Source organism: Orussus abietinus, unplaced genomic scaffold (assembly GCF_000612105.2).
Source record: "Orussus abietinus isolate OABI.00-Male unplaced genomic scaffold, Oabi_2.0 scaffold13, whole genome shotgun sequence".
Classification (NCBI taxonomy): Eukaryota; Metazoa; Arthropoda; class Insecta; order Hymenoptera; family Orussidae; genus Orussus; species Orussus abietinus.
In genome coordinates this window covers 1,089,515-1,113,674 of record NW_019394887.1, presented here as the reverse complement: position 1 = coordinate 1,113,674, position 24,160 = coordinate 1,089,515, and the positions used below count along the sequence as shown (strand labels likewise).

Sequence of the window (24,160 nt, the reverse complement as noted above, 5' to 3'; positions counted from 1 at the left end):
CACCAGGTCTGTAAATAGCCGAACAAATGTTAAATATCTCCTCTCCTCGACAGTAAACGAGACCCTAGGACTCTAAAATCTAAAAGAAACTATCGGCATCCGCATTCTGCCACGACCATGTCCTCGTACCCGTACTGATAAGTCAGGGTGCCACTTGCGTCGAGGTAGAGCAAGCTGGTGGGAGCCAACCTGGTGGGCACGCAACAAGCCCTTCCAACGGGTCGTCCCGAGGTCCCCGGATTACCACCCTGAAGGGCCCCGTGTACCAAAGTCTGCACAATTGCGTGTTTGGTGGGACTTAAATGGTCCCCGAAGGGGTAGAAGCACTTCCCAGAGCACTGATAAGCCTCGTACCCTGGAGGCGCGACGACCCAGTCATCGTAAGCGATCATGGCGAAGTCCACGTAGAGAGGACGACGTCGACAAGCGTTCCTTCGACGTCGTCTTCCATGCTCCTCCTCCCAGGAGACGACGCCGACCTCTTCCTGGTCCTCTTCGGGGACCGACCTGGGCGCTCTCTTCCCCGGTTTGCTGTATCCCAGAAGGAGGATCGGACCTTCCCCGTCCTGGCGACGAGCCCTGACCTTACCCAACACCAAGAGGCGCACCAGGTCGCCGTTCCTCGTGGCCACTGCCCAGGTAACGTCGAATGCTCTCCAGTGGTCGTCTCTTCTGGACCTCTGGACCCGTTTTTTAGCCACCTCGTCCATGGAGCTCACTCTGAAGATGGTGCCGGCGGTTCCTAGGAGCTCCGCCGTTTGGAGGAACTCCCCGGGCTTGGAATTTGGGATGGAGAACTCCAGGATCCTGCCCTGGCCCTCGAAGATGGGGCAGGATACGTGCACTGGCTCTAGGGCTCGGACTATGTCGTAGTTCTCGCCCTGGCGATGACGGTAAAGCCGCAGCATGTACTTTGAACCTGCATGGTGGTGCTTTCTTCGAGGTCGGTACTTTTTAGAGGTCTTGTTGAAGACGCGTTGAGAAGGGATAGGTGCCGATGGCAACGAGAGGTCCACCTCTATCGAGGCCTTCGCCAGGACGGTCGACGTGGACCACGTGAGGATTCCTGAGCGCCATAGAGAGAAGACAAAGAGGGAGCTGGTGAAGAGGAGGAACCAGTTCCAGAGAGAGGTCTTCATGGCACTGCGACCTCGGATTCGGTGGGGATGATAAGACTTCGCCCTCTGGTCATCCTCGACCTTGGAGGCGCCTCTTCGCGTACCTCGAAAATCAAGGAAACTTTATGTCGGTTGTTAATGTAATTAATGCGTGAGTCGCGGAACTCGTAAATGGCGGGGAAATTCAGGGGAACTTTACTGCTCGCCGGAACACGTACTACCTCTTCGAGACGCACTCGAGCTCCTCCTCGGGAAGGTTCCTCTCGGCTCTCCAAATAGCGACCAATCTCTGACCGGCCTCGAAAGTCGCCGCCGAAGGTGTTATCGGATGCAGACGGTCCTCCACTTGACGGAGGGCCCACCTTCCTCGGCAAAGTCGCCGTTTATCGGCCATGGCTTGGGTTAGATCCCCGAGCTCCTTCGGGAATGTTTATGACGCAGACCTGCGCCATTTAGCTTTGATTTAATGACGGCCGATTTAGGATCTGCCGTATTTACACCTCGATAACAGCTTATCCAGGGACTGAAAAAGAACACACGTGTAATCGTCACTTAAAATGATACTATTAAATAGAAAAGAAACTATAATGTCAAGTGCCTAAGACTATGATTTTGTTTTTAATTTCCCGCCTTCTGGAATAGGGGTAGTCACTTCAAAGGGTCGCGCCAATTTCCGTTGGCGCACGCGATTGGTCCTTTCCCTTGGAGCCAGCTGAAGCCGACCAATCACGTGGTGCGCGGTAGAAGCGTAAATCCTTTGTACGAATTGAAATATGAAACAAAGAGAAGTTGCTTATTTAGCAAGAAGAAACCGCTTCGATAAGATACTTCGTAGGATGTAGGAAATAGTAGTGATGGAGGTTATTCGATTCGTTTTGCGTCGGTGGAAGTTTTTTGTGTTATTTCACCTGTGAGAGTGCGGATTCCTGTAGATTCCCTGGCATAGTTTTTGGCGGCTCAAAATTAGCGGGATGAATCGAAAACCGTGAGTGCCGGTTACTCGGGGAAGAACACATCGTAACCTCGAAATTATCCTATTATCAGTCGTGTTATCAAAACAAATTTTTCATCGGAAAGAAAATCTAAATCTTGGTCACTGAATGGGGGAGACTTTCTAAAAAGATTTATAAAGTGTTATTGCGTTATCGAAGAGAAAGAAGAATTAAATTCTGCGCAAAATGAGATCTGACAATTCGAAGGCACCTCTCCGAAGTGTTAAGACATTCCAATTTAGCCTTCTATCACCGGATGAAATTGTGAGTATTTTTCGTTTCCTCCTTTCGAGTCAGTGGTAGTAGTCGAAGCGATCCTAAAAATGGATTTAAACAAGTTCTAGTGCAAATTTATTTTCCCTTATGCGTAGAATAAAATGAGGAATCTAATTTCAGCGGAGTATGTCCGTTACCGATGGGGGCATATGCTTTCCTGAAACCTTTGAAGACGGTCGTCCTAAGCTTAGAGGGCTTATGGACCCTAGACAAGGTGTCATTGACAAGACTTCTAGATGTCAAACGTGTGCTGGCAACATAACAGACTGCCCTGGGCACTTCGGTCATTTAGAACTAGCAAAACCTGTGTTCCACATTGGTTACCTTATGAAGATAATAAAAGTTCTCAGTTGCTTTTGTTTTTACTGCTCTAAACTTCTAGTGGACAAGGTATGCATTTTTCAAGTACAAGAAATGCAAATGTGCATGTATTCGGTGTGGAATCTGTTTCTTTGTATTATAAGGCAGCCACTGTAATAATTTATTCCTATTCGCAGCATAACGCTAAACTGAGAGCAATCATTTCAAAGACCAAAGGTCTGCCTCGAAAACGTTTTACATTCATCTATGATCTTTGCAAAAGCCGAAAGTTGTGCGAGGGAGGAGATGAAATGGACCTTGAAATAGATGGGGACGCACCAAATGGCCCTGGGAAAAAATCAAAACATGGCGGTTGCGGGAGGTACCAGCCAAGTTTCAAACGATCTGGTTTGAACATCTGTGCCGAATGGAAATTAACAAACAAGGAGTCCGAGGAAAAGAAGATAATGGTAACAGCTGAGAGAGCTTGGGAGATCTTGAAGCACATCACAAACGAAGAGTGCTCTATTTTAGGCATGGATCCGAAATTCGCTCGTCCCGATTGGATGATAATAACTGTTTTACCAGTTCCTCCTTTAACAGTTAGACCAGCAGTGGTAATGTTCGGCTCTGCAAGAAGTCACGACGACCTAACCTTTAAACTAGCAGACATAATCAAATCGAATAATGAACTTCTCAGAAACGAGCAAAACGGTTCTGCGACACATATCATATCGGAGAATATCAATGCACTCCAATTTCACGTTGCAACATTGATAGACAATGAAATTGCAGGAATGCCAAGAGCGTTACATAAATCAGGGAAGCCCTTGAAATCCCTGAAGGCAAGACTGAAAGGCAAGGAGGGTCGCATTCGAGGAAACCTCATGGGGAAGCGTGTTGATTTTTCTGCACGCACAGTAATTACACCAGATCCAAATCTACGCATCGATCAAATTGGTGTACCAAGGAGTATCGCCCAGAACCTCACGTTTCCAGAAACAGTTACTCCGTTCAACATCGACAAGTTACAGGAACTCGTGAAGAGGGGCGACACTCAATATCCTGGAGCGAAGTATGTCGTGAGGGACAATGGAGAGAGGATAGATCTGAGGTTCCACCCCAGACCATCGGATCTCTACCTGCAAAACGGTTACAAGGTAGAGAGACACATCAGAGACGGCGACCCAGTGATATTCAATCGGCAGCCAACACTTCACAAGATGAGCATGATGGGCCACCGAGTGAAGGTGTTACCCTGGAGTACTTTCCGGATGAACCTGAGCTGCACTTCGCCATACAATGCAGACTTCGATGGCGATGAGATGAATATGCACGTTCCTCAGTCCCTGGACACTCGAGCTGAAGTAGAAACCATTCATTTGACACCTCGACAGATCATCACTCCGCAGGCCAACAGACCTGTCATGGGCATCGTCCAGGACACGCTGACTGCTGTGAGGAAGATGACGAAGAGAGATGTGTTCCTCGAGAAAGAGCAGATCATGAACCTTCTGATGTTCCTTCCCACCTGGGATGGAAAGATTCCACAGCCCTGTATTCTTAAACCAAAGCCCCTCTGGACGGGCAAGCAGATTTTCTCTCTGATCATCCCCGGGAACGTGAATCTCATCAGGACTCACAGTACTCATCCTGACGGGGAGGACGAAGGTCCCTACAAGTGGATCTCCCCAGGTGACACGAAGATCATGGTGGAGCACAGTGAGCTAGTGATGGGGATTTTGTGCAAGAAGACCCTGGGTGCTTCCGCAGGATCCTTGCTTCACATTTGCTCTCTGGAACTGGGCCATGAAGTCTGTGGAAGGTTCTATGGGAACATTCAGACAATGGTGGACAATTGGCTCCTGCTGGAGGGCCACTCGATTGGCATCGGAGATACCATCGCTGACCCTCACACTTACCTAGATATACAGAAAACTATTAAGAGGGCCAAGGAAGACGTTATAGAAGTCATTCAGAAGGCTCACAACATGGAACTCGAGCCCACTCCTGGGAACACTCTGAGGCAAACATTCGAAAATCAAGTTAACAGGATATTGAACAACGCTCGTGACAAGACAGGAGGTTCGGCCAAGAAGTCACTTACGGAGTATAACAATTTGAAGGCCATGGTGGTAGCAGGATCGAAGGGGTCTAACATCAACATCTCCCAGGTACCGGTTACTAAAATCTTGCAAATAATTAATATTGATTCTGATCGTAATCTTGACTTGGTCTTCTAGGTCATTGCCTGCGTAGGACAGCAGAATGTCGAGGGCAAAAGGATCCCTTTTGGATTCCGTAAGCGGACTCTACCACATTTTATCAAGGACGATTATGGTCCTGAATCCAGAGGCTTCGTGGAGAACTCTTATCTGGCTGGGTTGACTCCTTCTGAATTTTATTTCCACGCCATGGGAGGTCGGGAAGGCCTCATCGACACTGCAGTTAAAACTGCAGAGACTGGTTATATACAACGACGTCTGATGAAAGCCATGGAGTCGGTGATGGTGCACTACGATGGAACTGTCAGGAACTCCGCAGGCCAGCTGATCCAACTGCGTTATGGCGAGGATGGCCTTTGCGGCGAAGCCGTGGAGTTCCAGAGTTTACCTACCATCAAAATGAGCAACAAGGCCTTCGAGAGGAAATTCAGGTTCGATCCCAGCAACGAGAGGTACTTGAAGACTGTTTTCAGCGACGACGTCGTCCAGGAGATTACATCGTCCGGAGAGGTCATGGTCCAATTGGAACGGGAATGGCACCAGCTGATCAAGGATCGGGAACTCCTTCGAGAAATCTTCCCCAAGGGAGAATCTAAGGTGGTTCTTCCATGCAATCTGCAGAGAATGATCTGGAACGTGCAGAAAATATTCCATATCAATAAGAGGAACCCCACCGATCTCAGCCTTGTTAGAATTATTCAAGGTAGTTCTCTCATTTTTCTTTATACGATTTATCAAATGATAATATGAATAATAATGATCGATAACGTACCGCTTATTATGTCGTCTAATATGTTGTGAGATTTTAAAAATAGAAAAATAAATATTTTTATCAGTTTATCATTCAGTGAAATAATATTTTCGTTATTTCAGGTGTCAAGGACTTGTTAGACAAATGTGTCATCGTAAACGGAGAGGATCGGTTAAGCAAGCAAGCCAACGAGAATGCAACATTACTGTTTCAATGTTTGGTGCGATCAACATTGTGCACTAAATTGGTGTCCGAAGAGTTCAGGTTGACCAGCGAAGCCTTCGAGTGGCTCATCGGTGAGATTGAAACTAGGTTTCAGCAAGCGCAGGTAAACATGACATCGTTATCAATTATAAAAGACATTGGAAAGATCTAAAACTCGTAAACGGAGCAATGATTTTAAATCGACATCGATTTTTTCAGGTTTCGCCAGGCGAGATGGTCGGAGCGCTCGCAGCGCAATCTCTCGGCGAGCCTGCGACTCAAATGACTTTGAATACGTTCCACTTCGCCGGAGTGTCTTCGAAAAACGTCACCCTGGGGGTGCCCCGCCTAAAGGAGATCATAAACATCAGCAAGAGGCCAAAGGCTCCATCCTTGACGGTCTTTTTAACCGGTCCAGCGGCGAGAGACGCCGAAAAAGCGAGGAACGTCCTCTGCCGATTGGAGCACACGACGCTGAAGAAAGTCACGGCGAACACCGCCATCTACTACGACCCAGACCCTCTGAACACGGTGGTGGCCGAGGACCAGGAGTTCGTAACCGTGTACTACGAGATGCCGGATTGCGACCCCAACATGATCTCTCCCTGGCTCCTGCGAATCGAATTAGACCGTAAAAAGATGACCGACAAGAAGCTGACTATGGAACAGATCGCGGAAAGAATCACTGCCGGCTTCGGTGCCGATCTTCACTGCATTTTCAACGACGACAACGCGGAGAAACTCGTGCTTCGCATCAGGATCATGAAGGACAAGTTCCAGGATGACGAGGACGAAGAAGCAGACACGATGGGAGACGACATGTTCCTTCGGTGCATCGAAGCCAACATGTTGAGCGACATGACTCTTCAGGTTCGTTGAACGGTTGTATAATAGTTTAGAAAAAGAATAGTGAATTATTTATAGTACTTGTAACGAGCGAATAAGATTGGATGCTCTTTACGGTTTAGGGAATCGAGACTATCAGCAAAGTGTACATGCATCTGCCGCAAACGGACTCGAAGAAGCGAGTGGTTATCACCGAAACCGGGGAATTTAAGGCCATTGCTGAATGGTTGCTGGAAACTGACGGCACCAGCTTGATGAAGGTCCTCAGCGAGAGGAACGTCGATCCGGTCAGGACGTTCAGCAACGATGTCTGCGAGATATTTCAAGTACTGGGAATCGAAGCTGTGCGAAAATCCGTCGAGAAGGAGATGAACGCTGTTCTGCAGTTTTATGGGCTTTACGTGAATTATCGACACCTGGCGTTGCTCTGCGACGTGATGACGGCGAAGGGACACCTAATGGCTATAACTCGTCATGGGATCAACAGACAAGACACGGGAGCACTCATGAGGTCTTCTTCTAGCTCATTTTCCGATTCGATGAAGCTCTCTCTTTCTTGACCGGTCCATCAAGATTTTTTCATATTGATCAAACAGGTGTACCTTCGAGGAGACGGTCGACGTCCTCCTGGATGCTGCATCTCACGCTGAGGTGGATTTAATGAAAGGTGTCTCTGAAAAGATCATCATGGGACAATTGCCGCGCATTGGGACAGGTAAGTCCAGTTAGATATGAATGCAGTGGGATTAACTGGAGTTACATATTTTTTGCACCTTTCATTTCTCGAGTAAAATGTTAAACGTTCCATGTAACACCCTCTCGTTCCTCAGGGTGTTTCGATTTGCTGCTGGACGCGGAAAAGTGCAAATACGGCATGGAGATTCCGATGGTAGTCGGTGGATGCCTTATGGGAGGTGCTGGGATGTTTTTCGGTAGTGCCGCAACACCATCCATGAGTCCTGAAAAGCCATCTTCGGGTACATCGGAAAGAACCGAAAATTGGGATGCAAATGGAGGGACCGAAAGTTGGGACGAACCGGGAGGGACTGAAAATTGGGACGTCACCTGCGCGTCACCAGGTAACATCTGAAAATCTCTCCCCTCTTATTTTACTCCTATTTCGATTCTGATTTAATCTACCTGTTATTATTGGCATTCTAGATGTAAAATAATGTACCGCCAGTTCTTTTTTTTTTTTTTTTTTAAGTAATGTTTTAACTTCCAGATCTTGAGAGCAGCCTCTCACCGGACCGAGCTTGTTTCTCGCCATCGAACTCGTCGGACTCTTCGGGCCTGTCGCCGTCCCATTCGATTTCCTCGATGCAATTCGGAAGTCCCAGAGGACTAAACCCCAACACGAGTCCGCTTTTCTCGCCGGAAGTTTCACCGAGGAAATATCTACTACACTCGCCAAGCCCGCCAGATTATGCCCTATTGTCGCCGAGCGCAACTAATTCGCCGACAAGTCCTAATTACTTGCTTAAGAGTCCAAGCTGGTCGCCGACTACTCCCAGTTATTCCCCGACGAGCCCGATATACCAACCCTCAAGTCCCAGCTACTCACCGACTAGTCCGAGTTATTCCCCCACGAGTCCGAGCTACTCCCCCACGAGTCCGAGTTACTCCCCCACAAGTCCGAGTTACTCCCCCACGAGTCCAAGTTACTCCCCCACAAGTCCGAGCTACTCTCCAACAAGTCTAAAGTATTCTCCAACCAGTCCAAGCTATGCTCCATCGAGTCCGAACTACTCGCCGACAAGTCCCAGCTATTTGGCAGCCAGTCCCAGTTATTCCCCGACTAGTCCCAATTGCTCACCGACGAGTCCCAGGTATTCCCCGACCAGTCCCAATTATTCCCCGACTAGTCCCAGCCGCTCGCAGACTGGTCATTATTCACCGACCAGTCCCTCTCATTTGTCCATCAGTCCCAGTTATTCACCGACTAGTCCCAGGTACTCCCCGACCAGTCCGATTTACTTGGCAAGTCCGACCTACTCATCCAATAGTCCCAGTTATTCCTCGAGCTCGCCGAACTCCATCTCTCCTACTTACTCGCCGACTGGCTCGGCTTATTCCCCGAGCTCGCCGAAATACTCACCGATCAATTCCCTCGGCTCGGCGGATAGTCCGAAGTATTCAGATATTTCCGACTATTCTCAAGCCAGTCCTCCGTACGTGCCGGTCTATCCCGATTTATCCGGATGTTTGACCGATTATGTCCCGAATAGTCCCGATTTCTCGTCGATCAGTCCGAGCTACTCGCCGAGTAGTCCATCTTGTTCCTACAACTCTCTACAAGTCGTTAAGAGTGAACACGTAAACGGTCCTAGCTACTCACCTTCAAGTCCTACTCATTCATTGAGTAGCTGCCAATTTTCCGTGGAAGACGTTAAATACTCGCCGACTAGTCCTACTCGTACTTGTACGAATTTTTCATACTTCCCTCCCTGTTTGAACGACTCGTTTTCGGTTACCAAGTATCCCCCTGACGAGTCTACTCACTCTATCTCTTAAGAACTATTTACTGCGTCCTCAGTATTTATTCTTGATAGTAGCCCTCAGTATTCCTCGATATCATTTTTGCTAATGTCCTCTAAGAGCCATTTTTTTTTCTTTATCGTTTCACCATTTTTATCAAATCCAAAGAAGTTACTTTACGTTATTTTTTATTCTCGTTAGAGGGAGATTTAATTATTAAATATGTGCACTTGTTTACATGTAAGTACTCTTACTCAAAAGGCTGTTCTAGTTTTGTATTCGTAACCAGATGTACATTCGAGGTCTTATCAAAATAGGCCATCGAGTTACATCTCTAAATTTTACTGGAAGCTTGCCAAAGAGATGATCTGTCTTTATTTTGTACTATTAGTTTTAACCTAGGAGATACGTATAGAGAGCAGTATTATAAAATATTGGTGGAGACTGAAAAGTGAGACGAAAGATTGAACTCGAATACCAGTCGAGAGGTGTTATAATCTATTCGTAGACTTCTGTGAATGCCTCAAAGGTACTATTAGTTTTAATCTGAGTACAGAGATGGGTATATATCAAAGTCCAGCATTATGTATTTTCGTATGAATTACTACACCCGAGTAAAATGGTTTTATGTTATTTACAGCCCTTGGAAAAATGCAAATAAATTTAAGGATTTATGTCTTGTAAAATGGGCAAACTTAACGAGTTTATGACATACTTACACTTTTTAAATTTAATCTTTACCTCTATCGAAGGATACGAGGGGAAACAAGTTGCGAAAAAGCAGAGTACTGTAATTTACAACACATAAAACTATTTACAACAAAATAAAAGTATTTCCATAGAAGATTGCTTGTCAAGGCAGACGCACGTATCACATACATTTCAGTTTACAGATGTTTGTTTACGTGTATTTGTATATTTACTTAGAGTTAACCTCGGATGGCGCGTAGGTTATACTCGGAGGGAAACGCCTCTTGTCAGTGATTGCGGAAAATAATTGATAATCTTATTTTCGAAATCACCGTTTCACAGATTTTTCTAAAAGCTCTCTCATAGACAGCTTTAGACAACAGGTAAATAGTACTATCATATCGTAACGCTAAAATCAATTCTTCGACCAATTAGCAACATAGGTGTACATATAAATATCACATATACGGGTATATATTAACAGTTCATATAATGAATATCTGGAGTTTCCAAAAAAAGGAAGATTCTTCCTTTAATCTTCTCAAGCTGTAAACAGATATTTCATTCTCCTTAATTTTGCAAGCGAACTTCATTAGTTAGGAATATCCATGTTTGGTCATAATCGAGTTTTGGATCCATGAGTATCTTGCTTGGCAACGTCATTGAGTTGTCTTGAAGCCTTCGGTCAATCTTTGCAAATTAGATAATTAGCTCTGTCCTTGACATGTAAACGTGTCCAAGGATTGTATCTAAATTCAAGTCTTATCGCTGAAGATACAGCACATGCTACGAGTTTATAACATATGTTATCCAGTCGACGGTCTTAGCAACCCTATGATAAATTCCAGGTTGACCTGGCTGAGCGCAGGAGTAACCTGCTGAGACAATTCCGATTAGGTACCATCTACCTGTCTTCTCCAGCATCAGTGGTCCACCGCTGTCTCCCTGAAAGTAAGATAACCTATATAAAACATCCTTATTAAATTCTTTAATTGTCTATAATCAACGGCACTTGTTTAGAATTAATTTTTTTTTTCATTCCAGATAGAGGGATAATTTAAAAGTACCTGACAAGAGTCTTTCCCGCCTCCTCGGTAACCAGCACACATCATTTCATCGTAGATGATGACGTTGATACCATTTGATCTGTGCCACCTCTCGCAGACACGATTATCTATTACTGGTACATCCACAGCTTGCAAAGTCTTCGGCCTTAGCCTTGAACCTGAAGAAGAGACACTACTTAAGTATGAACCAGCAAATTCTTTTAAATGTCGAGTTAAGTTGATTTTATAGACTAAAGTTTATATTTAATCTTGTTCGCCAGGTTTGGAAATTACCAGCTTGCAGGGCACCCCAACCAGCAGCCCAGCCATATTGTCCGAGAAAATCTTCATTTTTCTCCGGCAAACAAATTGGAGCAATGTGAGGCATGTAGTGAACTGGTCGATCCAATCGAAGAACTGCCACGTCAAATCTATAAAAATAATAGACATCCTAAGTGAGTAGTTTTCTAAAAATTTAATATTTATTAAAAAGAGGAGAAATTCATTTTTAAAACATGGAGGGACTTTCAATAGATATAAATGGTTACCTGTCTGCTTGAGGGGTGAACTTGAAGTAAGGATGTACTCGGATTTCCCTGACACCGAAGGTATATGCAGGAAGCGACTCGGTTGCAGAATTGACGACGTAGTCACCCAAGGTAACTTGAACTTGCCTCGCAGATGCCCTGAACATTTTATGGGGTAAATATTACTCCTCGTGATTTTTCAATTTAAGCCGTACTTTTGGAAATCCAGCTGTAAATCTGTAATCACAATCTGAACTTACTTGGCAACGCAGTGTCCTGCGGTGACAACGTGGTATCGATTCACTAATGTACCTCCACATCTGCTCGAACCGATTCGAATGTAGGCCTAGGGAAATGATAAACGAGGATATATTTAATAACTTTTTAATACGAAGGCTTTAATTGAGTCATTTAATAATATTAATTTTAGGAAAGATCAGTGACTCGACAGACCTGCCAAGGGAAGTTGCCGAAGCCTGCGTCATCTCCTCCAACGATTCTCCTCTGCGCTGTCTGCTTCGATACAGATATTCCACAGCCTGCGAAGAGCAAATCCAGAATTAAGAAGCACGAGGTAGAGAGATTTTCCACACGTTGGTATTTTTTTTCTAAGTATATTACGCAGTTGGTTGACGTGGTAGTCCAGAATGAATGCCGACTGCCAGTTCACAACCAATGAAAATTGCACTTCGTACTACATAAAGGCATATGACATGAACAATACGCACGATATAAACTATATGCTTTAGGAAAACTATTAAATTGTCTCAACGTACACAGGCAGAGAGAAGGTACAAATACCCACGCGTTCACATACCAATAACATAGACGTTAGCTAGTTGAAACTTCTCGGTTATCAGTGAACGATGACATTTTAAGATAATTCCAACATTCCTCTATAAAATGAGATCCGCGTAATTCAAGGTCTAGGCAGAAGGAGCGATAGTAAGTCCTGATTTCAGCAAGTAGATATTAGTGTGTGATTTTCCAGCCACTCGAAGGAAGCTCGATCTCTCCGTTGGGATTCCCAGAGCAGCAGAAAGGCGGCAGAGTTTAGCGCCAAATACATGTGTGCATAGGAACGTAGCGCGTGTTATTAGTATTTAATGGTTATTCTCCTTCCAGATCCATCATTCCGAGAGGAATACCAGATGAAGAGGGTGCATGCTTCGCGGGGGTGTTCCACATTCCAAAGACATGCACGTGAGCAAGCAAGTATCGTCACTTACGATCGTCACTGGTGGCGTCCGCGTATGAATCCAGCGGAAGCAGCTGTGATTGCTCTCTAGGCGCTTCGATCAGGTTATAATCAGTGCTAGTTTTAGCGTCTTTCCGGCGACAACAAGCGTACATTATCCCGCCACAACTGCCATCCAATAGGCCAGCAGACATCCAGCACACTAGAAAGAACTCGCAGCTTCCTCCGTCGACGCACAAAGAATCGTCGCCCTGCCACACTGGTCTCTTTCGAATCCGAGACTCTGCACAGACAGGGAAACTTTTGCACCGGCATGCTTCGAACACCATCACAAATTTCGAAGACGAATTTTTACCATTTTCTTTCTTTTTTTTTCCCTACAATTTTTTCAATGGGACCTGGAGGTTGAAAATCCACGTATAATTTGACATGATCTTACGGAAAGCAAGAGAGTTAAGAAAGCGACTATACTCGTTCCTTGGGCAATTTCCAAGTTCTTTGAGATAATACCGTTGAAAATAATCATTCCTGGGAAATCTGCCGAATTATACCATTGGGTTAGTTGATATTACTGACGGTAGGTCGGGAAGGGTATTGTTAAAAAAAAGATATTAAATCGACCGTTCAGATCTACGCTAAGTATGTATTTGTTAGACAGGAATTATCTATTAATCGATTCCGCGTTTGGGACATCGCGTATCTGATTTCAAACCTCGAGTGTTTTAATAACTACAGAATGGAAAGCGTGACTACTTTCACCTTCTCTCTGCTTTAGTTCACCAATCTGACTTAGTTTGTATGAATGAACCCATTACCTCCTAAAAGTAGGGAGAAACTGAAAAGTCCGTAAACTCACCTGGTAATAAGCCACTTTGAAATCTTCGAAGTATAGAATTTACTTATCGAAGTAAGGTTACGAAGGAAACTCTGATAATATGTACAGGACTATCGAAGCACCAATCTTCGGCAACTATCTACTTCCAGGTTAATACCTGCCCGTTTGAAATTTTCTACGCAAAGGAAAGAAACGTACCTGTTTCCAATCTCGGGTAATCGTTGTAGATTTGTTTCCTGTGATCTGTAAAGGAAAGAAAAAAAAAAGAAGAAAATAGAAAAAAAGGAATGCAATTATAGAAAAGGAAAAAACTAGGTAAGTAATATTACATAATTCAAGATAAATTTTATTCTCTCGTCTCTAAGCATATACTATCCGTTAGATCTTATCGTTAAATTTCTGTGATATTTTTTTCCTTCGATATAGTTAGTGAAAAATGAATTAACTAGTTACCTCTAATCTCTTCGTCCACGTCTTGCAGTTGGTTGGATTGGAAGAAACTCCCGGCCGAGTTGACGGGGAAGTCATTATCCCGGAATATCAATCTGGGAGTCCTGTGACTCATGACCGGCCTAGGATAATCCGGTGCAGTAGGAGGTCCCCGCCAGAAGGACTTTTGTTGCCGCCATTGTTGAAATTGTGGCTGAGGTCCGTAATATCCTGGATACCCGGAAGTCCTGCCATTAGACGGTTCGTATGCATATCCTGGTGGTGCACCTGCGGTCGGGAATCGCACGAATCGCCGCTTGCGGGTCAGGCTTAAAGGCACCGTCTCATTGGTTCCAATTTCTAAGTTGATTGTAGTTCGTATTTCAGGTTCGTTGACGTCGCTGGAGGGCGTCGCGACTGCCGCGCCATCTTCCTCGGAGCCTCGACAACTTCCGCGCAGGCTCAGGATCATTCCCATCAGAAACCAATGACATGGCTCCGTTGGTAACCTCATGGTACACTCTGTGGACGAAACAGCATATAAATAATAACGAGGTTTTAGAATAATTACACTTTTTAGGAATAAGTCAAATTTTTAGAAATCGAAGGTTTAGCCGAATGTATTCATAAGCTCTCATGCAGACAAGATGATCTTAAGTGGTGCTATATGTATATAGAATCGCGCGAGACTTTTTTTTCCCCCCCGAAGCTTTCACATCCCCTTAATGGAAAAGATTAAACGGAACTCCGGAGCCGGGATAACGGATTTCAACAGATCGTTCATTGCTCCTTTAACTGCTCTAAAACGCGGAAATATTAATGCTTCGCTTACCGTTCCCCGTCGATAAAATATTTCCCGGTGCCGAGACTATTACAAGCGAATTTACAACTCTGATTGAAAGTAGATAACGTTTATTACTGCTTGGCTGAAGAAAATCTGTCACAGATTATTGAATCCAGCAGGACAGTAAATATAGACCTGTTTCAAGGAATACTGTTACTAGAAATAATTATTTTCAATCTTAACAAAGTACTTTACATAGAGGGTGACAAGTGGCGACGTCGCTTCCTGCGCGGCACGTTCTTTTTTCGATATTCTTTATTCACGACTAAATTCGAGAATGAAAAGGAGGAGATCTCGTGAATTATTGTTTCTGGAATGTTTCGGAAGACGTTTCCTACAAGGAAATGTCAGGGGTAGAAAACGCTGCTGATCTTTCGTACCTATATGGTACCCGGCAGTGGGAATACAAAATGGCGGCGCTTCTTCCCGCAACCTCTCACCATTCGCGTGTCCTTTCCTTTGGCGTCGCTCGAGTTGATGTGCCGGAAGTGATCGATTCGAGGGATTCCAGTTAAAGAGAGAAAGACCAGTCGAAATCGAGTTTGCGTCATGTGGCGCCATAATAAGTGAAAGTGAAGAAGTTCTCCCGGAACTCCGGCGGACGGGATCGACCGCTCGGCGCCGCCATCTTGGGCTTCTCACGGTCGCTCATCTTCCGCGTTAATCTTCGGTTCAATTTGCACAACCCAATGTCGTGCCGATCGAGGGAAAGTTTCAAAGGATACGGCACGTTTGATGATATTGTTCATTACGTATGGAAAGTAAGGGGCATTTGAGTAATGAAATAGGGTAATTATTAATAAGATCCGCCGCTCTTACTCCGCCATCTTGGATTTCTCACGCTCATCTTCCGCGTTCATTCTCCACGGCTTAAGTCGCAAATAGCGATCTCCCGTCAATCGAGTGAAAGTTCCAAGGGAAATGGCACGTTTGGTGACAGTATATATTTATTATGCACGGACGGTATTAAGCAATTAAATAATGAAACAAGTAGAATGCCGATTTGAATTGCGAATTCCGGTAAACGGCTTCGCGATGCCATTTTGGATTTCTCACGCTCCCTGATCTTCCGCATTGTCTTCGGCGATTCGATTTGCAATTTGCACTTTCATGCCGGTCAGGTGAAAGTTTCCCGAGAAATGGCACACGTGAAGATACAGGATGATTCACATAACATACGGAGTATAGAAATATGGTTTAAACTATAGACGTAACTGGATATTACGAGGACGCGTCATATATTCCAAATCATATAAACGGGATGCACTTAAAATCTGTTTCCTCTACACTTCTGCACAGTAAGAAACGCGAGTCCCTCAAGAAACATTTAATGAGCTTTAAAGGGTCTCCAGGAAAGTTATAGACGACAGTAAACTGTGTAAAACGGTAATTACTCTTTCATAGCCAACCCGCCGAGTTTATTTTCGGCCATTTTCCGTTTTCCCTTAACCAGCAATCCATTCCTTTATACACTTTGTTAGGATTACACCGAGCTAATAAAACCACGAAAAGGTTTCATGAAATCGCGCTCCTAAAAGATACACAAGCTAAGACGTAAGCAATTTCCGTTTTCCGTTGCGCCGCCATTTTGGATCCTTGATACCTCTCCCCTTATACTTCTGTTTACTCTGATATTAATTAATATTTCATGCAGATTTAGTGAGAACGAGCTGACGTGGCTTCGTTATTCATAGTCGGGAATTCAGGTGACTCGGAATTCATGCTAACGGCGGAAAAGAATTGAAAGTGAAGGAGAAAGACATGCAGAAAGTAAGGAAAGGAACTCTCACTGTACCGGCGAGCTTTTACGATCTTTTCTAACGTTCCTGTCGAAATTGCACCGCGTTTGCGTATCGCACGCACTTTGTGCACTTTGCGAGGGATATCGAAAGTGTCAGTAGGTCATTGGCTCTGTACATATGTAGTACATAAAGTGCTTAGAGCGAGGACGAGCGAAAGTGCCCTCGCCAATGTTCACCGGTGTGAAGTTCACGTTCACCGTTTCCTATCCGTTACCACCTCCTTCGTGTAACTCCTAGAAATGACAGTAATTTACATTCATACCACTTTGCCTTACTACTAGTACTTAAGCCCCATATAACTGTACTCGCGTACACCAGTCTTGTACTTTACCAAGAGCTGATCATTAATGATCATCCCCGAAGGGACTTTTTCCTTTAAATCCCAAACATGTTTTATCAACATTTATATCACCATTTCTTCTCACGAGTAATTCTTCTACACTAGTCGAGGCTTCTATTAAGATATGCAGAAATATTCCGGAAATGAAAGTAATGTCCGCAATTTCAAATTGCAGAGGTGGAGGGTGAGGAGAAATTCTATGACGTGAATAATGTCCGTGTCTGTCGCCATTTGCAATTTCTTCCCACGCCGGCGTACATGTGCGGATCCTCGAACATGCCCGTAAGGCTTACTCGGTTAAGGGAAAAATGTCGATCGACATTTTTTTAAGGCAGATGCACATGTACATACGAGAAGCGTTTCCAGTGCGAACTTTCACCTTCTTACGGGTATCCGGTTCTAAGATACACCGAGTCGAAAGTACGAGGTTTCTTCTCGAGCTGTTTTACCAGATACTAAGCAGCTCCGTACCTGTGTGAGTACGTTAAAAAGGTGTCCGTGAAAGCTCGTATATTACCGGTTAGTCTGACATTCCGTTCCTCTATCACGTCTCTATTAAAAATGTCTTTACGTGGGAGAACTCGTGGAGACTCGATCCACCGAAATGCAGAAAAATAAATTCGATGACATCGCTGAATAAAACAAATAATAAATAAATGCAACTGCTACATAATTCGCCGGCAAGATTAAAGGTACCTTTTCGATAACGGAATTTGTAACCTCCTGTTTAATTCTTTTATTCTATTTATGTGTCTAATCGACGCAAGAAATATGCTAATAATTTATATCATGTAATGTTAGAGGAATGCTTTCAGTAAAGAGACCAGGTGATTGGTGGTGTTATGATCTTGTCTGAGACGCAACCGCGTTCTCCATTGTACCCTTGCAGCAGGTAGTGATAATTGTTATCTTCAGTCGGAAAAATTAACGGTAAAGCCGGAATGGACGAAAAAGGCCGTTACACAATGGAAAGTGTTCGTCACGAAAGGGTATCGAAGAATTAGACCATGAAGAGGACTATTTCAAGGCCACGGGAAAGAGCAGAGCCCACGCCTTTGAAATTTCTTTAAACCGGTTCTCTTGAGCAGCTTCGAAATTGGAAAAAGGATATCCTCGTCGGCGAAGAAAGAAAATTCCTTTTTTCTACAGTACACTTTTAAATTTAAATTTATATTTTTCACCCACGTTAGGGTGCCATTGTTCGATTTCTCTCTCTCGCATAATTTTTCGTCGATTTAACCCGCCGGGAAAGAAAAAGTTCGAAAGAGACACCCGACCAGTTCCGGAAGTGGTCGAATACTTTCACTGAGAATCGGCTCTGGGGCTGCTTACAAAGTGGGCAGGCTCTTTCGAAATACCAGAAGGAATACAATAGTGCTCCTCGCATAGAATGACACAGTTTACTGCTCGTTATTCGTAATCTTTCACGCACCGACGCATCTCTGAGTTCAAACTTGAGCAATCCGCCATTAACGTCTCTTTGGCCGACTACTGAAAAGTACTTTCCAAGCAAACAATTACATTACATAGACGTCGAAATTGTTTTTACCGGGGGAATTTTCATACCTATTATTTAAATCTACACGCGCTTTAAATATTATTAACAGAGTTTAATGTCTATTAATATTCTGAATATTTTCTCTTCGGGTCGTTGGAACGGGATGCAAAGTTATTATTGTTCTTCGCGGGAGATTAGGTAATAATGCATAATCTACGTTTTCCGCATTTGTCGATAGGACTTTCTCCTTTATTGAACCGTAAAGAAGAAAAAAGGAAAAACCATCGAGGGAAGACATGTCTTGGAAATGAAGTGTCCGTCACGTCGAGTGCACTAAGCAGGAAATTGTCCGTCAAGTACTTATCCGTTTTCTGAATAATGACAACCGATGCTATGGAACGAATCTTGGGTAATGAATTTATGACTATTAATCCTTTGGGAGTACGAAGTGTGGGCATTTTTTAAAAAACAAAATGTACGGCCCATTTATATCGCCATTAATGCCGGCTTAGCGGCAGGTGGATGAACATGGAAAATGGACTTTCTTGTTCGGTTTTCCGATCGTTTCAGCACCTTTTACAATCCTAGCTCGACCACGTGACCTGGATTCCTCAACAATTTCTCTGGTCTTAACTATTCAGCGAGCGGTGAGATTCGATCCTCTAACGATCTGTAAAAATGTAATCAACTGCTTATAGGACCTCGCGAGCCGTAATTACACGTCTGAAAACTCGTTACCAATTATAAAACTGCGATCATTTTATAACGACCGTTTACGATGCTTTTCTACAATATTTCATTTACCGCTTCGAGGCATTCTTACCTTGGAATTAATTGAAATTTCCTAACCTCTCGAATGTGCGTTCGGATTTTTAATACAAATTAATGGTCCTTTCATCGTCTTGTTAATGTTAATAATGGTTTTTCATCGGATTCGTTCTGTGTTATTTATGTTATTTGGTGATGTTGCATGGGCGGGGTATTTGAATTTGAAATTCTTACTCACCGGCTCAAAACGCGCGCGTTGATTGGCCGATTCTTCTGGCGGGCTTCAGCGCTGGCCAATGGCGGCGCTCCTCGCAGCTCCAACGGAAAGTCCTCCGCGTCTCGGTGGTCTGTCGTTAAAAACGGGCATACCACGAATTTCACGCACTGCTCGGCAACGAAGCAAAAAGGAGCGGCAAATTGGAGAAGAATTGCGCCCTTGTCTCGATTTCCTTCGACCGATCGCTCTTCAAGGTCGGAGTTTAATTTTCCCAAAGTTTCGCCTCCATTATCGCGACTTCCCCGAGCACTCAAAGATGGCGCCTTTCGATCTCTCAGAAGACGGTGAAAAATTTCATTTCCGACCTCTTCCCGAGTTTCCCCATAAAAATCCTCCAGACTTCTTTCCCTATTGCTGCCTCTTTCAATTACCTTTTCGTATTACCGCGGTTATCTCCTTACTTTCCATTAAACTTGTCATTTAGCATCGCTCCGATTTTTCCTTTTAAGAATTAAATTGTTCCTCAAAAGTGTTTATCCCTAGTAGAAATGTCCGCGGGCCGTCCCAAATTTTCCACTCGAGTTTCTTTCTCCTCGATACGAAATCTCACCAAATTACAGAGAGATATATAAGGGGGAAAAAAAGGTAAAACCTCCGACGACCTTCACCTTGCACCCGTCTCGGTCTCTCGACCGAGAAAGTAGTCTTCGAGTTGTCTAGAGAGATTTCGCCAGATGGCTTCACTTTTGACGCTCTTCCCTCGTTCGATCTTACACTCTATTTTCCAAGATCTTTTTCCCTCTCGCTCTCTTTATCGACCAGATGGAGAAAGCAATTGCGAGCGTTAAGTTCGAATCATGCCGCCATATTGCCGAATCACTTCACTCTTGGTAATGTTATTTTTACAAATGTTTGTTATTGTTCAGCCTGCCACTAAATGTTGATACTTATCAGGGTCTCAATTAAAACCAACTAAACCTATTAGCAGGCTTTTAATTATTAATTTAATCTCTATTGTTGCTTTCACTCTGGCGAGAAAGTAATGAGGAGAGCAGCCGCAAGATGGCCGCGCTTTTGAAGGTGCGCTCTGCGTTGATCCCGGAATTAATTATTGTAACGTTAATTTTAAATGCTCTGGTTAATGTGATACTCTTTTTAGAGGTGTTATCATGTTGCAGAACACTTGGAATTCTTCCAGGTATGATGGAGCACGAAGTGGACTTAGGGATCCCGTTGAAGTATCATGAAGAGTTATGGTTTACTCCATGCATCGAAAGGCACTATATGGTTGATTTTACTCTGGATAGCTTTATGTTTAGGATGTTTAAGTGTTGATCTTATCGAGGGAGTGGTAGATTAGAACTTCCGTCAGATTTGCCTCGACAGTTTTACTTTTAACACATTTCACGGTTTGACGCGGCGAATGTCTGTTTTTTAAGAAGAGCTTTTAACTATTGTTATGGTTGTACTTGAAATAATCAGAGGTGAGCTCTGAACTTCGGAGTTCCGGTAGGATGATTTAAATCATCTCGAAGGAGTCTTGAATGTTCACCTTTACTTAATAATCCAGTAAAAGGTTACTCTTAGCAAGGTAAAAATTTACATAAGGGTTTGTTCTTTCGTGTTCAAATTGACCAGGTGGAAAAATTTACAGAATCTCTTCCATGACCTCTCGAAGATTCACCCCGATCGCAGAATCCAGCGAACGGTGCACTTTCATAGGAACCTCCTTTCTTTTTAATATTTTTATCTTCCACGGGTGAACCTTATCCAAGTACACCGATATAAAAAATCTGAAGATCCGGCAGAATCCCCCGAGTCATTTCTCACAAGTAAGAGCTTCTTATTCTCCTTCCAGTTTCCTTATTTCTTCCTTTGTTCCTTCTCAACCCTAGAGGTACCAATCGTATCCAGCTAGGAAATGTTGATTTTTTTCTTTTACTCTAGTCTGTCCGTATAGTTGTTTCCAAAGCACCAGAAATGTCAATCTTCTTCAAAACTGCTGAGGAAAAAAAATTCCTACCTCTCCCAGGATGCATTTAATTTTTCCTCTTCGCGGTTTAGTCGCCCCCAGGACGGTAGAATCGCTTACGGATTCCCTTTTTTAAAATGCAGGGTCACTTTAAACCAGTGTGCTAACCCGTGACTTCGTTTCTTCCGTTCCTTCCTTCACATACTTATTATTTCCTATTTCCGTATACAAATGTACAATATTCCTTCTTCCGTATACAAATTTTTCTTTGTATCCTCATTCACTGTTCGACGTGAACTCCTGGTCCGAAGTTCCCTGGGATATGGATGGGCATATCCAAATCTATTCCCGTGTATTCTTCGTCTCCATTGGCCACGCACACCGTCAACAATGTAGATCCGTTCAATCGTTACGTTATTTCCTATCTTATATTCTCTCCTCCGTATATCTATTTCATTTTGTATCCTCATTCACGGTTTGATCTCTTCTTTGATCCACTTCTACACCCTCCTCGACACCGGTCTCCGCGTCTCCGTTGACCATGCACACCATCTACGGTGTCGACGCGTCTCTCGCTGAGACCTGAGAGTCTCTCACCTGCTCTGACGGTCTCTCCGAACGACTGTTCGGCCTCTCGGACTCTCTGCTGTCTCTTACCTACCGTATGCCGAGCTGGCTCTCACTTTCTCCGGCTTGTAGTTTCATTTCGGTACGTAAAACTCTCCCAAGAGTCCCCTCCTCTCCCTGGGCCCGTCCCCTACTTTTTCCACTCATCCGAGATGACTCCTGCTCGTCTTTCCGAGGACCCACCGGGACACCATCTCGACTCCTCCAGGTTTCTTCAGCTTCCCATCGGCTCCATTTGCGCCGATATCTTGGGAGAAAACAAGGTCTGTTCCGACCTGATTAGGGTGCCGTCCCTAATGATGATTGCTGGAATCCATATTAATCGCATTTGGAAGGTATCGGAGAGCCACTCTCGCCGGTCAAGGTTCTTTTCGCTGAGGTAACCTGGAAGAGGCATTCTTCAAGGTGGATTTAGAGGGTCCATTAGTGGATCTTTAATTACCTGGGTTCTTGGACCCTGATTTTCAGGATATACTTACCTGAGGTTGTAATTACTCAACGCCTTACATTCTAGGCTGCCTCTTGAAAGTGACGCTTCTTCGGTTCCATTTAGAATCCAGGGTAGTTGAAGAGATGGTACTCGAAGAGATACCCGTCACTCGGTTCCGGGGGGAGTTTTTTTAATCCCATTATTCAAACTTTTTAATCGAAATTAATGGAACTTGACACCTCTCGAAGCGAGGCTTACGTTTCTTCGGCCTTCCTGTTTCACCGATGAGACGTGGAATTTCTAAAAAGTGATTCAGACTCGAATGGACATGAGGAAATAGATAGACATTAGCGGTTTCTTGATACAAAAGGACCTACAATTTGTCTTTACTCTTCGGGGTGATATAACCATTGGGTATCTTGTTTACTGAGCGTCATTCTTGCACCAATCATGCCTGATGATTCGTTCCGATTTTGCGGAACGTCCTTCGAAGGCGATAAGGATTCCAGGGTGATTCTAAGGTCTTCAGGTGTTGCTGGAAGAAATTTCAGATCTCACCAGGGTGTCTTCGTCGGCTCGTTTGCTCTCAATCTTATCGGTGGAGATGATCCAAGGATAAGATTATCCATTGTGTCGCGCAATGGCCAAGTCCCAGAAAGCAGAACGACTCTTTCCCTCTCGTTTTCTCGGCGAATGGACGAATTCTACGATCGAGATAACTCCCTCGGGTCCAGTCTTGCCAACCTCGCGGATGTCCTCGAGCTTTCGCGGAAGCGGCGAGGAGGACTTCCTTTCGTCACGGCGATGGACAGAAATCGTCGTCGAAAGTAGACTTCCGACGTTGCGCGGTCGCAGTTGTTAAGAACTGCAATGATTTCGTGAATTACATCTTTTTATTCCAGGTTATTACACTTACCATGATTTCTTTTCCTTCTCTGCAAATATTTACAGTGCCGTGAGTACTCGTGATTGTGTTCCGTGAATTTTATCTGGTAACATTTGGTGCTCCGTTTTGCAGAATTTAAACCTTACGTGGGAATCCTCTCCTCTCCCCACCACTCGTCCTTTGCCGCCACCTGATTGGTCCACCGTCAAGCGCGCCCCTGCGCGCGCACGCAAATATCTCCTCCGTCTCGTAACTTCTAGGCGTAACGCCTCGGGCTAATGATTACCCCGATAATTATTTCTGGCATCATTGAACCGTCATTCATCGATGCCGACTTCCGAAATAGAATATTGCCACCGCTTACAGCAAATTCTGGAGTTCCGATGTGGCAATCCGCTGCACAGCGGTGTATCCAAGTGGCGGTATAAAAGTTTATAACAAAGTCGTTAAATGAAAAGGCTTATCTTAGCGCAGTCCATTGGTTCCAGTTTTTCCGAGGGGACACTCTTTCGGCCAATCCTTCTCCACGACTTCCTGTTCCCGTCTGATAATCATTCCACGGGGAAAAAATCCGGCTGAAACGGCTCGAGGTTATGGCATCGGGACCGCAAAGTCCTTAATAAAGTTTTCTTTCCAGCCGTTGCCCAATTAGATCTGTAAATTAGGGAGATCGAATGTTAGCTCCAGCCTGTAGTTCCCATTTTCCATTTTATGTATATATCCTCGTTTAACTTATTTCCTCGGAATGCCGCTCGAGGAAGTAAATTCTCTCTTGGTAATTCCTTTTTGATAGTTCCTGAATTGGAAGCATTGCTCGGAAATTTTCCTTTATGTATAGCGAGGACATTCTACGCTAACCTT

General features: G+C 44.3%; 3 protein-coding genes and 1 long non-coding RNA gene across 6 annotated transcripts; 1 reads left to right on the top strand and 3 right to left on the bottom strand.

The window, feature by feature from the left end:
- Positions 1-59: 59 nt before the first annotated feature.
- Positions 60-1,662, bottom strand: LOC105698173 (bone morphogenetic protein 2-like). The gene has a single exon (XM_012422197.2). It carries the CDS (start codon positions 1,137-1,139, stop codon positions 90-92), a length of 1,050 nt encoding a protein of 349 aa, XP_012277620.1. The 5' UTR covers positions 1,140-1,662; the 3' UTR covers positions 60-89.
- A 276-nt stretch (positions 1,663-1,938) lies between these two features.
- On the top strand, positions 1,939-9,241 carry LOC105697877 (DNA-directed RNA polymerase II subunit RPB1). Its single transcript, XM_012421611.2, has 10 exons — positions 1,939-2,374; positions 2,507-2,776; positions 2,884-4,860; positions 4,930-5,614; positions 5,785-5,990; positions 6,086-6,736; positions 6,835-7,223; positions 7,309-7,427; positions 7,543-7,791; positions 7,938-9,241. Exons 1-10 carry the CDS (start codon positions 2,297-2,299, stop codon positions 9,224-9,226), a joined length of 5,913 nt encoding a protein of 1,970 aa, XP_012277034.1. The 5' UTR covers positions 1,939-2,296; the 3' UTR covers positions 9,227-9,241.
- Positions 9,242-10,635: 1,394 nt separating this feature from the next.
- On the bottom strand, positions 10,636-20,127 carry LOC105697888 (trypsin-1). 3 transcript variants are annotated; one of them, XM_012421622.1, is made up of 10 exons: positions 19,406-20,127; positions 13,940-14,437; positions 13,685-13,729; positions 12,683-12,934; positions 11,907-11,992; positions 11,714-11,799; positions 11,475-11,612; positions 11,221-11,357; positions 10,948-11,105; positions 10,636-10,825 (listed from the first exon to the last, which is right to left on the bottom strand). In XM_012421622.1, exons 2-10 carry the CDS (start codon positions 14,427-14,429, stop codon positions 10,667-10,669), a joined length of 1,551 nt encoding a protein of 516 aa, XP_012277045.1. In that variant the 5' UTR covers positions 14,430-14,437; positions 19,406-20,127; the 3' UTR covers positions 10,636-10,666. The 3 variants fall into 3 exon arrangements, with proteins under 3 accessions (XP_012277045.1, XP_012277060.1, XP_012277053.1); XM_012421637.1 differs by lacking the exon at positions 12,683-12,934; XM_012421630.1 differs by lacking the exon at positions 19,406-20,127 and having other exon boundaries at positions 13,940-14,606.
- Positions 20,128-20,149: 22 nt separating this feature from the next.
- On the bottom strand, positions 20,150-23,947 carry LOC111674135. Its single transcript, XR_002762287.1, has 3 exons — positions 22,791-23,947; positions 22,463-22,713; positions 20,150-22,367 (listed from the first exon to the last, which is right to left on the bottom strand). It is a non-coding gene; the product is annotated as an uncharacterized LOC111674135 (long non-coding RNA).
- Positions 23,948-24,160: the final 213 nt, after the last annotated feature.